Source organism: Protomyctophum parallelum, assembly GCF_964188405.1.
Source record: "Protomyctophum parallelum genome assembly, chromosome: 18".
Taxonomy (NCBI): domain Eukaryota; kingdom Metazoa; phylum Chordata; class Actinopteri; order Myctophiformes; family Myctophidae; genus Protomyctophum; species Protomyctophum parallelum.
In genome coordinates, this window is record NC_139716.1 from 30819102 (window position 1) to 30836803 (window position 17702).

Here is a 17702-nt window from a genome sequence, read left to right on the forward strand (position 1 = left end):
AGCTCTGAGTCCAGTTCTAGTTTGACTCAGGCCAGGTGTGACTGCTTAAATCAGTCATCCCTCTCACGATAGTGTATGCCTGCGGTGACACTGTGCACACATGTCATATTGACACATGGCCGGCTGTGTGCTGTCTCTCAGGAGATAGCAGAGGAGCTAGGGATGCTGTCCTCTGATAGCTCAGAGGAGGAGGTGATAACCACCAGGGTGGTCCGACGCAGAGTTATCATCCAGGTAATGCAGCATGAGCATGTACAGTACAGTACAGTACGGGATGCTGTTCGTCGCCGGTGTGCAGTGATGTGATGCTAGGCTATATTTGGCAGCATTTATTTAGCTGTTCCTGTTTCTTTCATGCAGCATTGACTTAACCCATTTAGGCCTGACCTCAAAATAATAAAAAGATTATTCTAAATCTAAACGATTTTTCCAAAATAGCAGACCTACAAGCTCGTAGCGCGCCACTCGGTGGCGCGCTGTGAGCTTGTAGATCTGCTATTTTTCAATAGCTAAATTATAACATACAACAAAAGGGGTTCCCGGCTTTCCCGCCCAGAATGGTGTTGAGATCTACATGATAGCCGTATCAGGTATCATAGGGAAAGACAACTTTGACTGTGAGGAAGCCCATGGCATTTTCTTTGTTCATTTCATTTCTGCATCATACTCATCCATTTTATTTTGTGGCGTTGTCAATGATTTTGCGCTATTTTCCCCTTGCGCCCTATTGCCTTTAATTTACTCTTGTTGAAATCTTGAAAATCTACACAGGGGAGCATGTTTCTATATTATTTTGTCCTGGTTTTGAAATGTTTGGGTGATAACATAAACCAGGGTTCTCAGCCAGTCAGTTGCAAGATATTCTGATGGCATCCCAATCTAAACAACGAAAAATGACTACTGATGTGTTGTGTGTAATATTGGGTGCTGATGTCATGTTCATTGTACAATCCAAAGCTCCTCAGTGTGCAACTAGTTGAGAATCCCGGGTATAGTGTAAATTGTGCCTCTGTGTGCACCACTGTTGCAGAATGTACCTTTAAACGGTGTGCTTGCTCCGTACAGGCGGATGATTTGCCAGACATCCCACCGCAGACCGTGACGGAGGAGAAGTACACAGATGAGCACGGGAACATTGTAGTCAAGAAGGTACGATAATGTTTAAATGCTTAACAACTACTGTATACTGGGCATGTCTTAGGTGAACATTCAGCAACAATGGTAAATCTTCTTCTGCTATTCTGTAGTTATTGATGTACTACAGTAACTACAGTAAATAGAGTTTACCTTGCATTAATGATTTTCAAAATATTTATGTTGTATTTGTTGGATAAGAATTTGTCCAACAAATTAACTGCACACCACCCACAATTATGGATTCCATTTGAATATTTATAATTTTATATTTGCATCATACTGCTCATGTTCCCCAGATATAGTGTAGTGGTTATAAGACCCTCTTCTCTGGAGACACAGGTCCTGGCCTACGACTGAACCCTGTTAGATGCTTTCCTGTACTTATCCTAATCTGTGTTTCTGTTAAGTGTCTCAGAAAAGATCATTACAAATCACTTTGTAATGGGACGGCTCCAGAGAGGACAAGGGGGGGAGGCTTAGCCCCCCTAAGCCCCCCCCCCCCCCCCCCCCTCAAAACAAGCCCAATTGACTGACTTCTATGTAAACCAAGATTCATTAGCCCCCTCTCTAAATAGCCAGCCCCCCCCCCCCCCCCCCCCCCATAGCACCCCCAGTCACAATGTTCTGGAGCCGTCGCTGCTCATTCCACTCCATTGCAGCTCTTAAAAAAAACAAATGGTCGAGTGATGTTTTCTATTCAGCCCATGAAGGAAAAGGTGTCCGTCCCTCTGTGCTGGTTTAAAACTCTGTCCTCTCTCCACCAGATCACGAGGAAGGTGATTCGTAAGTATGTGTCTGCGGACGGAGTGGAGAGACAGGAGGTGACCGTGGAGGGCTCTCCCCAGGAGATGGTGCCCATAGAGCAGGGAGACGCGGTGTCCAGAGTGGTGAGGAGAACGGTGGTTCGCAGCGGGGGAGATCAGGCAGAGGTCAGTGGCGTGATCTATGATTATTTTTATCCCACGATTTTGTAACCCATTTTTCACACCTGTGTCAATTATCTAAATGTGATCCTGGGCTCTACACACCCTCCGCCAACCTAGTCCCCATTATGGGGGACATGGGGAGAGCAACGGACTTGAATTCATGCTTTCTTCATGCCTGAGTGTCCAAGTTGCTTCTTTACACCTGACAGGGGGGAGTTTCCCTGGTTGGACGTAGCGTGTGGAAGGAACACATTTTTCCAACCAGTTCCTTTGCCCTCCATCAGGCGCCCCGGCTGGCCAGGGGGAGGCAGTTTAGAGACCAGGATTACTGCATGTTTTTTGTGAGGGTACCTACCCTCTTTCTGATTTTTACACTCGGACTGTACAGATGAAAATGTCTGATAATGTTACAGTAGATAAAAGTATACATGGTAAAAATCTTCCTGTAAAAAACGGACCCAAATGGACCATCCATTTTAATACAGAGGATGTAACTATTATTGTTGCACACAAAGGTACAGACAAATATACGTGTTACAGCTCATTCATGTAACTTCATTTCCAGGGCCGATTCATAGCCTACTCCTATTTTAGAGACGAATAAAAGTCGGTTCGGCTCTGTAGTGCCTGTCATTTGAGGTTCGGGGGGGGAGCGGGTACCGTCCTAAAGTCGGCTCTTCGGTGCTACTGAACATTTCTAACGAGCCAAAATCATTTTGGCACTACAGCGCAGAAACAGCGGTAAAATAGGAGTATGAGTCGGCCCTTAGACAGATGATTTGACCTCTTATCTGATTTGCAGGTGACCTTCTCGGAGCCTCTGGCTCTGCAGGGCACCGCTACCGCCTCTGAGTTTGAGGCGGAGCCGGTGCAAGGTCGCAAGGTCAGCAAGGTGGTGAAGACGACGGTGGTGAAAGGCGAGAGGATGGAGAAGCAGTCAGGCGACGCCTCGTTGGCTGCGGACCTCCCTTCGGCCAGAGAGGACTTTGAGAAGGTCAGTATAGGGGACCCAGACCACATAGTGAAAATCGACAATCTACAAGCTCACAACACGTCGTGATGCGGCACGTTGTGAGCTTGTAGATCTGCCATTTTCAATTTCATGGAATTGTCTTTTTTATTTTCATTTATGAAATTATTTTGAAAAGAATGTTTGATTTTCATTCTTTTTGTATTTAATTTATGAAAATGTGTGGATTTTGGGGGGATTACTTTGAAGATATTTATAATTATATGACAAATAAGGAGATATAACTCGCAACCCATAAAAGACAATTTCAGTCCATCTAGGACTCATTTTGATCCACACTAAAAAGGGTTTATGATGTTTCAATGTACTTTTAATTGTCCAGGAATTATATTATCTTCACTGACAGTCCAGCATCATAGCTTGGTTTGCAAATTATCGTGCCAAACGGTATATGCCATATTTTCATATCAGCTGTTGATAACTATTGTCAAACATGTTTTTGAACTTGGGGAAAGCTATTTCTGTTTGCTGTTTACTTTCTCCTTCTTGTGTCCTCCCTGGCTGTCTCCTCCAGGCACTGAGCTATGCGGGAGGCTTCGGGAAAGTCCTCCCGCCTCAGTTAGTAGAGAGAGAGATTGTTCAGGACGACGGTTCTGTGGTCAAAAGGTTCGACTGCTAGAGCATGGCAGAGTGCTTAGAAAAGCTCCAAAACGAGGCTTTACACAAAGAATAACTAACTGAAACTCTGTTGTGTGTTCACACTAACTAAAACAAACTAAAATCACAGAAAATGCCTGTCGTTTTTGTCTTTGACAATTTATGTATTTATAGTAGCGTATGCCCCCATGACAAATGCCCCAATAGAGCGGCGCAGTCCCTCCCCCTTTCAGAACAACGAACAGCCCAGGAAATGAAATGCAATGCATTCTGACCATAGGATTTTCTTTAAGTATTTATTTAAAGACGGTTACGCCGCGGACAAAGCCAACTCGGATCGTGACAAATCATGACAATGAACACAATGTTTTGGGCCGATCAAATAATTTATAAGAAGAAAAACAAAACAAATAGTGTTGTCTCCTGCCTTTATTTTCTTCTTTCTAATGATTTGATCGGCCCAAAATATTGTGTTCATTGTCATGATTTGTCACGATCCGAGCTGGCTTTGTCCGCGGCGTAACCGTCTTTAAATAAATACTTAAAGAAAATCCTGTGGTCAGAATGCATTGCATTTCATTTCCTGGGCCGTTCGTTGTTCTGAAAGGGGCACCTGTTATAGGGGCTAATTTGCATGCATACAGGTGTGCCTTGAGGTTTTGTCCTGCCCTCTGGTGTGCCCTGCATGCGGGAAACGATGCGTCCGAAAGACGCCACGGCGTCATGACCATTCACTCTGTCGACTCTGTCCATCTCTCGCACAGAACCCAGATGCGTAAGTCCCGCACCCAGAAGAGGACCGTGGTGAGGGACGGCCAGGGGAAACATGTACACCTGGAGCGGCTGGACGACACCCCCGAGGCCCTGAAGCCTGACGCCCTGCAGCGACACCTGCATCTGCTGCTCCAACGCTACTGCGACGACAACCCCGAGAGGAGGGAGGAGGAGGAGGAGGAGGAGGAGGGAGATAAAGAGGAGGAGAAATTTGAGTGATAGGTGGATTCTAACGGCCTGACACACCTGGATTCGAACCCTGGTCTCCCAGGGTAACCAAACATCCACCGCTCATGCAATGGGGGCGGTGACCTCCGCCCCCCATTCCACGTGAGGCTCCCAAGCCAGTGAGTCATAGCCTGGTTGGCAGGCAATTTATTTTTGCCAACGGCTGATTCGGTCTGGTTTATTAACCAGGCTAAGTGAGTCAGGCTTCTTACCCATTAAAAAGCTTGAGAATAGGTAGAGATCCTTTTTTTTTGGCCTCGTTTCGGATCGTTCCGGCCGCGGCTATCCTGAGGGTTACACTTCGGGGTGAGCCAACTACTAGATGGTTCCATTACGTTTTCACTACCATGCTGCACCCTGTGTACGGTAACGGTAACACACACACCCAGGTTCGAAACTAGGTGGTTAAACTGACTCGTCCCCCGCTAACCCCACAGGCCTCCCTCACTGCCCTGCACAGAATCCTATGGTGATGTAAGGCCTCCCCCGGCCTGCCATGATTTCCCATCCCCGCAACATTGCTCACCCTTTATCATGAATTGTCGCTGCACACGAGATTTTACATATTTTTGTTATGATTGTCGTCCGTCCCCCCTCCACGGCAATTAAAGGAGCACTACTATTCTTGATTTATTTTGTGCTTTATAACTCTTATCTTCTGGACTTCCTGTTTCGTTTTGCTCATCTTGTGACCAAAGATAGCTACCCTGTTTTTTTTGTCGGGTGACTTTATATTACATTGAGATTTTTCGTGGTTATCCTTGCTTTTTTTCCCGCCCTACTGTTTTTGAGCTATTGCAGTCTGATTAAAGGACAACACTTGACGAACACAATGGCGGATCAACGTTGAGTGGCTCTTGGGACGTTTGCCTCATGCACAGGCCTCTTCTGGAAGAACTATTGTAAAAAAAGAAAAACATTTGTAAATAGAGGAGAAGGGGAAACAAATCATGCTTGGACTGGGAAGCATAGAAATGTAAAAGCATTTAATACATTAGCCCACCTTTACCTGCTGTACATGTACCGTGCACCAATCGGAATCGCTCTGCTCTTCAAAGGTGTTTTGAGTCACAGATCGCCACCACAACGATGAGATTAATGTTACATAGAAAATAGAACAAACGAAGCCACAGCTTTGGCAAGATGACAACACGAGGACTGAATGTGTAAATCTTCCATTGACGACTGTAGGAGTCACTGAACCTCCCTGAACTGGTGTATTTAGAAACCTGCATAGCCATGCACTTGTGTACATCTCCAAACATGTTCCGTTAATGTTTAGAATCCATGTTCTTGAGTAGGCTTCGCGTGTAGATTTTCTTTTCCGACGTGATCTTTGTGATTGCAACTCCATCGTCTCGCCATGTGGCGTTGCCGCCTGTCATTTACTTTCTACGTGTCTTGTCTTTGTAACGTGACGTGCATTCACCTATTCTTCCGAGTGGCGTGTCAAAAGCTGCCAACCATGTGTGTACCTGTGTGTGTGTGTGTGTGTGTGTGTGTGTGTGTGTGTGTGTGTGTGTGTGTGTGTGTGTGTGTGTGTGTGTGTGTGTGCGCGCGTGTGCGTGTGCGTTGATAGACCATAGCTTTCTCACCGGCATCATTAACCTGACATGTGAAAGAAATAAGTATTGACCAGGAATGTTTCTTTTGATTTCATGTGTCATTTTATTCAATTTGCAGAATGAGCACTTCTCCTGCTGTAGGCATGTCGTACAAGATATATAGGTTGACTCAGTGGAAACCCATATGATTGTTTTTGATCCAGCCTGTTATGATTGTAAATTGGGAAGAGTATAGGTGGATGGATGGCACGCTGAGAGATGTGACACTTTGTTTGATCTGCTGTTGCTGATTCCATTTTGCATTGTTCATCGTTGGTATCAGACGTCTGAACTGACTCCGCCAGAAGGGGGCGGTATTGAGTTCATAGGTTCACAACAGCCTCCATCTGGGATCGCTCAGGGATTGCCGTTTGAACCGCCCCGTGGCCGTGACGAACCAATCAGCGGCAGCTATTGGCGGGATCTTGGCGAGACCGGGTGTGACGCCATCGAGAAGCACCTCTTGCAATTGTATTTCCTAGCACCTTAAAATTGGAAAACCGTCTGCTTGAATGCAAGCAAAGACATGACCGACACATCCGCCGTTTTTTTTAAGTGTTGAACCTAAATGCTATCAGGCGTTTGTCAACACTTTTATCGTTCAAGGGGGTGGACACTAGACACGTCAATATGATTGACAGATGGTCCCATCCAATCGCCTGTCAAGTAGCTTGAGAAAAGGGACAGTTTTATTCAGCGACTCGGCTACAGAGATCCCAGATGGAAGTACGCTGTGAAACAAATGTGATTGTGGATCAAGCGGCGGAGTCAGGTTATCAGACATCATCTTAACCACTTAAACCCTTTACTTCGTCCACTGGTGTCTCCCGGGGGTCTGTACTAGTCCATACCATATCTCTTCGCTGAAAATAGGCAATCTACAACTGCTATTTTTGCCGAATGTTTGCCTATTATGGCACGCGCAGAAAAACTAGGGTCCAAGTGGTTAAATTCTGTCTTCACAATGATCAGTTCAACGGATTATTGCCGACGATAGCATTTTGTCTTGATTCAACTATTTCTATTTTGAAGCGCTGCAGATACCTCACAGAAGGCATTCAAGCATATGTTTTTCTTTAAATGTATTTATTGGCGGCCCTTAGTGATCCTTCAGCGTCTGAAGCTGAGGGTGGCCTGTGTGTGTGTGTGTGTTTGTGTGTGCGTGTTTGAATGTGTTCTGAAGTAATGACAAACAAGAAGAAAATGTGAACTTCGGGGGAGTTGAACAATAACTTGCCATTTGTACACAAGACTTGCGTGTTTTATTTGAATTCTGGTTTGCTGTGAACGCTTTAATCAGTGCAGACGTCAAATGAGACTCTGGCATGGAAATGTGTTGGTGTTATTTACAGCACAGATTTGATCTATGTAACAATACAATCCTCACGTTGCCATTTACTTTGAGTGTGTGATCAAAAAGCGCAAATAAAAATCTATGGTCGGAAACAAAAGACCTTTGATTTGATAAATCAGCATCTTGTTTCCATGGTGATAATAAACATATTTACAGTTCCAAAATATCTATGCGGGCATGTATTAGTTATCAAATTATTACTAAAAAGAGAAAAAAACAAAACTGAAACGCTAACATGGCATAGCTGTGGTGTACATGACAAAAAATAAAATTGTACAGTACATGTGTCAAATGTGGACGGAGTACTGTCATTCTTTCAAAACGGTGGATCTGTTTTTTTTGTTCAACTCATGGCAGTATCATGTTAGTATCTATCTGTCTGTCGGTCTGTCTCATCCATGATAACAACGTATAACAATGATGGACAGATTCCCGGAAACGCTCTCCTCCGCGACAGTCAGCCACAGGGGTGGAGCTTCTTTTCCATCCATCCGCTGTCTAAAAACTCGGAAATTACGTAAAACACAGCTTCTTCTGTCCGCGGCTGTTTCGGCTCAAGTGTGCCCATGCCCTGTGCCTTCAAGATCTGGGAAGTCCTTCTCCGGAGAAGGCTGTGACTTCCTGAATATCATCCCAGCGACTAGCTTCAAAATCTGTGAATTCTTCTTCTCCATCAGGGGCTGCTGTGAGTTCACTTGATTTGACAAAGTCATCTGTTTTGGCTCTGTGTGTCCTGGCTAGGACGCTATCTCTTATCTCTGCTCTGGCCTTGGGAGTGTTGTGGACCCATGCATGTACAGTGAAACAGATTGCTGAGAAATAATTTCACACCCAGCTTGTCTAAGTGCGTTCTGTCTACAAAGAGATGTCTTCGATCCTAGAAGAAATTGAAATTGTCAATAAAATGTACAGATTCTTCGGTGCAAGCAGTTGAAAGCCATTTGCTAAGTGCATACAATCTGCTGAAATGCTCACTTCCACCTCTCATCTGTGGCAATGGCCCGCTGATGCACAGGGAGCTGCATGGGCTCTGAAATGTTTTTTCAGGAATTCTTTTTTTTTTAAAGATATTTTTTGCGGCTTACGCCTTTTATTGATTTTTGAAGGGACAGACAGTAGGCTGACAGGAAACGGGAGAGAGATGGGGGATGACATGCAGTAAAGGCCATGTCGGGCTCGGGAGTCGACCCCGCGGCACACTGCGACTGGATTACCAGTCAGGTGCCCAGACCGTTACGCCACGGCCTGGGCCTTTTTCAGGAACATTGTTGTGTTTTGAATGAATGTATGGGACCTGAATGGAAACAAGACCGCAAGGTCTTTCTTCGGTGCTATCCTTTTGGACCATTTGTGCTTGACTGTACCCCTGTACTGTTTGCATTTTATTGTCTAATACAATTATCAATCAATCAATCAATCTCACGCATGCGCGTGCACACACACACACACACTCACACACACACACACACACACACACACACACACACACACACACACACACACACACACACACACACACACACACACACAGTGTGGAAACATGACTAGAAAGCCCCACTAAGGTACACTATGCAAGACAATGGAATGCAAGCTGATATAGGCCTACATGTATAATGACTTGTTTTGGCATCTAACTAGGCTATTCCACATACTTTGTGCTAGAAATCTAGTTAGAACTTCAACATGCTGCTTCATGCAGTTGTGAAAAATGCATGAAACAGGCCAGTCTTTTTGTGCATCTTCCCAGTGACTACTTTTGATAGATTAGTGACATTTTTGACTTTGTCAATTTTAGACTAGAAAATAGTGGGATACATTTTAGGAGATTAAAACGAATACATTCTCTGCCATTAATGGGATTACATGTAATGATGTCTACTATGAGTAATTCACCCTTTGTCAGCCTTCTGATTGGTCCCTTACTGACTAACCAGCGGGCTCTTTCTGCCTTGTTCCGCCCTCGTTTTGCCCTGTTTATGTTGAATTTGCTAAAACATCATTTTTAGAAAAAACTCAAAACAAACATCATATGCCCAGTCACCGTGCTGCACCTGTGATGTTCCTTTTTACTGACACCAAGTTTAAAATAACAATTGAGTGCACAGAATATCAATATGAAGCAACTGAAAAACATGTTATTTCAATGGTAGTGGATGGAGAGAGAGGATTTTTGTCCAACCACGAAACGGCAGCCAATGGGGAAGAGGGGCACAACACGCGTGGGACTTGACAAAGGGTGAATTCACCTTCGGGGGAAAAAAACATCAAAAGACTAGTTGTCTGCAGTTGGTTTGCAAGGGGTATACTGGCATCTGGTGGAGGTTAGGAGTAACTGCAGCAACGAAAAATAATGTGGTTGCAGAAACACATCAATACCTGTATGTACTTTCGTTGAAATGTAGGCTACCCATTCTAGAAACTGTTAATAAAATGTTATCAATCAAAATTTTGCAGAACTGAACCTGGTCTGACTGACATCCACATTGCGAACCTTATCCTTCAAGCCCAGCTAGTGGGAGATATATATGGAGAGAGAGAGAGAGAGAGAGAGAGAGAGAGAGAGAGAGAGGAGAGAGAGAGAGAGAGAGAGAGAGAGGAGAGAGAGAGAGAGAGAGAGAGAGAGAGAGAGAGAGAGAGAGAGAGAGAGAGAGTTTTGATTGATTGATTGAGAGAGAGAGATGCACATGTAAACAGAGCTGCTACCTTTAAACACATCTTAAATCTGATGGTTTTTTGTATACTATTTAGTCTTGGAAAAGAAATGATGCTATTTTGTCCCAAAGTGACTGCAAAAAAATGCTATTTGTTAAAAAAGACCCTGTATAACATGTATATATAACGATGCAATATGACATAGCGCTGTTTACAAAATGCTGTACCCCCTCCAACTGTATAATACAGTTGCCTATATTATAGGCTACTTTCAAACTTTTTCTCATGCCAATAAAGCTCCTTTGAATTGAATTGAATTGAATTGATACAATTTTAAGAATCCCTGGATCCCTGCAGTTTGTGGAGTGTATAGTAGGTGGCGCTACCCGTGAAACCCGACCTCGACTCTGCCGAGTACAGCCATTATTACTGTATATCCCATAGGCCAGAGTGATGGCCACGCTGTGATTGGCTAATCTTTTTTCATAGGTTCCGACTCCCGAGGAGGCGGGTGAGGGCAGTGGTACGCGAATTGATTTAAACCATTTTTCTCAGGGGAATCGATTTTAACATCTGGTTGGGATTGAGTGTAAATTCATATAAACGATCAAAATCTAGTGCTCAGTTAACTACATAATGCTAGAAAAAAAAAAAAAAAAAAAAAAATCCCAAAATGTTACATCTGTCACCCTTGACAACCAACACAGCCAACCGCAGCGCCATCGTACCTCCGAGGCTATGGGATCAAAAGTCTACCTATGTGGATGTCTTTCAGCATCATTAGCCTACTGGCTAGTGGTGGCTAGCTTCTAGATTTGAGCTATTAAACAAACAATTCTTTAAAGGCTGCTCCAGGTCATGCTATGAGCCGAAAAAGAAACCAATCGTTCAGCGACGCGAGCTTGTCGCCGGAGCACCAGAGCGCCTTCATGGAGACGCAGCCCGGCTCGGCCGCGGCGCGAGCCGCCGCCGCCGACGACGATTTCTTGGATTTCGAGTCCGACGAAGAGTTGCTGTGCTCGGTGAGCGACATCACGGAGCACCTCGGCAGGAACATCACGGTGGTGCTGGAGACCGCGCTGTCCGAGATTCGGAAGATGGTCAGCGTCAGGATCCGGGTCTTGAAACTGGAGCTGCGGGAGAAAACAGACGAGATCGAGCTTTTAAAGGTGAGACTGGAGTCCCTGCAGCGGGACGGCAGGGAGCCATTCTCCCCCGGCGGCGAGGCTTCCTCGGCGGCGGGGTGCAGGAAGCACAACAGTGACCCCAAGAAAGCCAAGCCGCCCGCCATGCCCGGCGTGAAGAAGGAAAACATCAACGCCATTTGTGACTATCTCATGAAGGATAAGAATTCGAGGGGTGGTACGGAGATGGACGGCGACTTGCCAAATCCGCCGCCTCCTCCGGGGGCTGGTGGCGACAGGGAGACTCGCCCAGAGTCCGAGCCGCAATCACTGAACCTCTGGACGGACAGCGGCATGACGGGCACCGGTGGTCACGGAGGAGACGGGGAGTCTGACTCAGCCACAGATGATCTCTTTAACATCTTACCTTCTGGAAGCAAACGGATTTACGACTATGAATGGATGGCAGGGATGGAATACACACCAGATCTGAAAGGTATTCGTTTGAGGGGTTATTGATGATCTAGTGACGAGTCTGTCTCTCTCTCTCTCTCTCTCTCTCTCTCTCTCTCTCTCTCTCTCTCTCTCTCTCTCTCTCTCTCTCTCTCTCTCTCTCTGTCTAATTTTGTGTAATACATTTTTAAAGAAAGAAAATAAAAATATTACATTGTGCATTTCAGGTTTAGTTTCAATTATTTCAATGGCCAGTGTGCTGCTAAGTACCCCCTGAATATTTCTGACGCTCCATTGGTCTATGTTGCATGGGATTCATCTACTGTGTATCTACATAGCCACAATACAACGACCAAGTAAAGTATATTTCCCTAGGTGTGAAGGAGCCTAAATGCGAAAGTGCCCCGCCAGAGGATACCGGGGAGGATGGGGATGGGGAGGAGGATGAGGAGGAGGAGGAGGATGAGTCATATAAGAGGGACGGACAAGGTATCGACCAGCCCCAGGCCCCTCTGTCCCATGGCCAACCCCCTGGGTTCCCCTTGGAGGGCCAGGGCTCTCCTGGTGGGGAGGACAGTCCCATGGAAGGCAACACAGACAGGCTCGAGACAGGTGAGTGGCAAGCAACCATAAGTTGGGAGCTCGACTTGGCCTTGAAGTGTGTGTTAGGATTGTATTTTTTCGAACACACTTATACACTCCTATATTTTTCATACCACGTTAAAATTTGTATATAAACTCAGCTCAAAAGGTTTGGAAATGTAACTTTGGCCCATTATTTCTCCACTTCAATAATACCAATTGGTATTGTATTTTATTAAATATTAATTTAAGTTGATTAGTCACATTTACAACATGTACAGCTTGTTAGGACCAGGTGTTCGTGCAGTGAGCAACACTGCTAAACGTGTGGGTTGCACCCCCAAAAAAAATGCCAAAAAGGCAAATGGTTGGTATTCAACCTTTGCTTTTAGTTGCTTAGTGGATTGGATGATTGATTGCACTCTCCCACAGTAATAAGGAAAAAAACAGGGTATCACCCCACTTCTCTCATGTCTAAAATATTTTCTTGGCAAAAAAATGTTTTTTGACTTGTTTACTTTTTTGGATATGGTTAAGCATTGTAAACCCTGTTTCTAAATATGTTGTTTTAATAGTCTGGTGCTGGTGCATGTGGTAGCAAGCCTACCCCATACTAAGTTGGGGTACCCATACTATTGGTACCCCAACTTTTAGCAGCTGTCAAATATTCCCCTAGGGTGGCTGAATAGAAATCAATGTGTGATATGTTTGTAACAATCAGCCTTTTGCTTTGGAAGGATAACTAAAGGAAAAACAACGGGATAGAGAGGTTTTTAGCTGAATTATTTTATATTCAAGCCACACAACATTAATCATTGGCATGATGAATGGCAAAATAAAATACACTTGGGATTTAAACAGATCTTTCTCCCTACAAACAAAAGAAATAAACAAACAAATCAACAATCAACCATCATTTTACAAGCCCCTCCCAGCCCAACCAAGTCGCAATGTCTGTTGTATTCCCTCTTAGCACTCCTGTGAAAGTAAAGTTCCTTCGGTCCAAACAAAACCGTGCAAAGAACAATGAATGTTTGGGGGACCCCTTATTAAAGAGACCTTATTATGGGCAAACTAGTCCATTCCATGAATTATTTTTGCTCCGTTGTGTTGTTTATTAGCAATTTAAGAAATAACAATAAAAATTGACTTCCATTCATTGTAATGGGGAAACAGCTCTCAAAGTCACTCTTTTTGCACATAAACAAACGCATATGGCATTAAACATGTTCTATAAAATATAAATATCTGATCGGGGAATACTCTGAATCGGATTGGGAGCAAAATAACGTGATCGGGACGTCCCTAATTCAAACCTTTTAATGGTGGAAACCGCTACATACTGTAAATAAATGGCGCCCGATGTGGGGGCATGATAAGGTCATGTATTAATACCACGCTATACAAAGAAAAAAATGGCGCTACCTAATTTGTGGTGGCGCTACCAACTGAAAAGGTAGGTGGCACCAGTGCTACCTGTGAAAAAGTTAGTCTGGACTCTGGAGCCCTGTCTACACTGCATTGTTCTCGTGTGTAACTTTCAGCATAAGCCTACTGTATGATCGTCTGGCCATATTACAATAAGGGCCTCTATCTCATTAGACCACGTCTGTCCACGGGGCATCTTTATACGTCGCTGCATAATAATGCCTTCTCCTTCCTTCTCGTGTGCCAAAATCCCACAATGGCATATTCACTCCCTTTTGTTTAGTGCGATTGCATTCACACACCTGCAGTGATCCATTCCGCACTCTGCTGCGTTTTGAGGCAAAGTGAAACCCTGTTATGTTTTGGTGAAGTAGAATGAGCCAAACGAGGTGCACTTTCTGACAATACGCAGCAGGATAGCATGCTGGTGTGAATACCACCTAGGTTTAGGTAAAATGGCCTTTACCTTTTATTGAAGTTCATGCTACTAATTGTTTCAAAATCTCTTCAGAATTCTTCTACTACGATCTGTCTCTCTCTCAAACCATTTTGGGGCCGTATTTGTAATGAATGCATAGATAGATGTATTGATGAAGCTCGGATCGTTTCAACCTTGGAACCAGACGGCTTTAATCTTGACATTTGTACACTTTTAAGCACAGTTAAAAGGAAATCTGTCATGGAGTTTGGTCCTATCTGATCTTAAAGTGGAAAGCCTACATTTGTGAACATGGCCAAAACTTGAAAAACATGTGTCTTTTCCACCCAGGACAGTTGAATGGGCTCAGCGTAAAAGCAGGAACTTAAAACTGTGTTAAAACATTATGTAACTTGTGACTTCCTCTCTCTATATCACCTCCTATACTGTCACTCCACCGCTGTAGATATTAATATTGTCTAATTAACTAAAAATTCACAATCTTCATTAAAAATAATAATAATAACAAGAGAAACTATCTTGGTTCCAAATATAGAATCTTCCAAGTTCACATTTCAAGAATGGAGTGTGCCAGTCACATTATAATCTAATTTTGTGTCCCCTGTTTTCAGGTCAGCAGTTCCCCGGCCACACCTACATTTGCCCCCTGTGTGGAACGTTCTGCCCTGACTCCTTGTTCCTGGAGGAACATCTTAAACTGATACACACAGACGCTCCTGGCGCCCAGGCCTTGCAGGCCCTGCAGTCCACATCTTCGGCCATCGTCCCGCTGGGAGAAGGCAGTAGTGATGCCAGGAGAGGTGGTGGTGGGGACAACAATGAGGGAGGATCAGGGACTGGTATGGGCCTCAATCGAGGAGTAAAAAGGGAAATTAAAATTGAGGGTGGCTACGAGTGCGGGGACTGTGGGCGCCATTTTAACTACCTGGGCAACCTCCGGCAGCACCAGCGCATCCACACGGGAGAGAAGCCTTTCATTTGTCCGGAATGTGGGGAGCGGTTCCGCCACGCCGCCCGGCTAAAGAGCCATCGGCTGGGGCACAGCGGCGCCCAGAGCCCTTTCCCTTGCCCCCAGTGTGGGAAGGGATTCTCCGTGCTCTCTGGTCTGAAGAGACACCAGCGTGTCCACACGGGAGAGAGTCCCTACGCCTGTCCGCAGTGTGGTCGACGCTTCAAGGAGCTGGGCAACCTGTACACCCACCAGAGAATCCACAGCGGAGCCACCCCTTACTGCTGCCATCAGTGTGGGCGGAGCTTCCGCCACCTGGGCACCTATAAGAGCCACCGCTGTATGCCGGCCCACAATAACTAACTAAACCAGACCTAACCACAGCCTGAGTCACTCAATGACAGAGAGGAGGACAATGTTTTTGAACTGTGTGAAACCCATGGGGGGGCTACATGTTACACATTGATCATGGGCTGTCTGTTGACACATTCTGGGTATCTGTTTCCACAGACGATGGCGCTTGTATTTCTGCTGCCAGAGGAAAGGGTCACGAGACTAGCCGAACGAATGGCTCCCGATCAAGCTAAGTTAACTGTTATCACAGGATCATCAGGTGCCATGTGAAAAGAAGGCAGTGCTGCTGCCTGCTGACTGTACAACTCATTGGGTCTCATTTATCAAAGCGGTGTACATTATGTGTGTACCTACTACCTTCCTGGTAAAGCTATACGAGCAACTGCCAGTGTATCAGACATTTAGTCTTTTTAAATTGTATCCCGGCATCTGTTGATAAAGTAACACAGATTAGAACTGCATTTGCCTCGGAATACCATGCATGACACCCACAAAGATGGGTGAGCACTTACCGTTCCAACCAAATATTTGCTAATTTTGTCCCTTATATGATTTATACATAGTTGCTCGCCTGTGTCGCTCACCGAATATAGCAATGTACATGCTCAACACGTCACGTCGTGACACGTGAGCTTGTAGATTTTCTATTTTCGCCGTGCAACACAGCGCGCATCCAAGTAAATGGGGCATAAGTGTTTTGCAATTAACAGCAAGACTTTCTCATATTTATAAGATTATTACCAAAACGATCTGTAGTATTAGAGAACAGATTGTCAATTTAATGTAAATGGTGTTTGTTCTCTCTTGCTCGTAAATGTCTGAACAAGTCATATTTTAGGACAGCGAGAAATCCCAATGTGTGATGCCAATGCAGATAAAATAAATAGATAAAACAATCGCAAGAGATTATTGTATGTTGCTTGATAAATGAGACCAGTTGCAGTATGTTGAATAAGACAATATTCTGTTCCCCATTTCAACACGGCTGACAGGCAGAGCATTGGGAATATGTTGGTTGGAGGGAACAATGTGAATGCATTGTTGTCTACAAATATCCTGTGGTAGATGAGCAATGGTACACTAGCACCTCTGTGTGGTCTGCCTCTGCAAGTGCAAGCTGTTACCAGTACCACAATGCATTTCCCTCCCCATGGCTGGTGCTGCTGGCTGTTGTTGACTTTAATTTTTAGGCATTTTCTTTCGTTTTTACTATAATAATGTAACCTATATTACATAACCTATATTCTTGAATATTTTATATGCTCACTCACCTTTATGATGGTACAACAGGCTATTGTTATCACACAAAAAACCCAATTTAATGGTTGATTGTGCAATTGAGCTTTCAAACTCGTGTAGAGTTTGATAAACAAGTCCCATTTTAATTTCTCATTAACAGCTAGATTGACATATCCATAGTACTATGCGAGTAGACCGATGACCATGCAATTAAAAAACAAAACGAGACAACCAAAAGTGTGAAACGCTAACAGTTGACAAGCTGCATTCTAATAAACATCTGTGTGTATGGTGTTCTAAGTGTGCTCCTTTCATTACTTCCTTCCATTTTTAAGGTGCATATAGCTGCTTTGTTAGGCCACTGGAGTGAGATAATAGCCACTTTTATAGACGGATCCTGCAACATTGCTGTAACAAATTATCTACTTGTCTTTTTGTACACAGCCAGCACATTGCCTCACTGGGTAAAGACTAAAGAATCTGGAGGCCACAGGTTCAAGTCCCAACTCCGACAGTGTGTTCCTTGTGATTAGGACAAGTCAAATTGCTTTGTAGCAACTCATAATGTAATAACTGCTCATAATGTAATAAGGGCTCAAAAAGGCTCATAATGTAATAAGTTAAATTTAATAAAAACTCATAATGTAAAAATCTGCTCATAATGTAATAAAATCATGAGCGCATAACGTAATAACAGATTTTTCTATAAAAGACGTGTTACATTATGAACGAACATAAGGCAGCTCATAATGTAATAATGGCCCATATTGGTGAGAAAAGTCTGACACTGTCATTTGTATTACCTATGTTGACAACTGTAGACTTTCATATG

The 17702-nt window shown here is 44.3% G+C and overlaps 2 protein-coding genes across 2 annotated transcripts in view; both read left to right on the forward strand.

The window, feature by feature from the left end:
* The window catches only part of LOC310875323 (uncharacterized protein), a gene marked incomplete at its 5' end in the record, with an annotated part of 119778 nt that extends 111823 nt beyond the window's left edge, over positions 1–7955 (forward strand). The window contains 6 exons of the mRNA XM_083788521.1: positions 142–234; positions 1066–1149; positions 1902–2066; positions 2866–3057; positions 3608–3699; positions 4455–7955. Coding sequence (XP_083644647.1) covers positions 142–234; positions 1066–1149; positions 1902–2066; positions 2866–3057; positions 3608–3699; positions 4455–4683 — 855 coding nt within the window. The 3' untranslated portion in view covers positions 4684–7955. The remainder of the gene's footprint in view (positions 1–141; positions 235–1065; positions 1150–1901; positions 2067–2865; positions 3058–3607; positions 3700–4454) is intronic.
* A 3016-nt stretch (positions 7956–10971) lies between these two features.
* znf16l (zinc finger protein 16 like) lies at positions 10972–17105 on the forward strand. The gene is made up of 3 exons (XM_083788451.1): positions 10972–11922; positions 12255–12491; positions 14940–17105. The coding sequence occupies exons 1-3, from the start codon at positions 11166–11168 to the stop codon at positions 15638–15640; spliced, it is 1695 nt and encodes a 564-aa protein (XP_083644577.1). The 5' UTR covers positions 10972–11165; the 3' UTR covers positions 15641–17105.
* Positions 17106–17702: the final 597 nt, after the last annotated feature.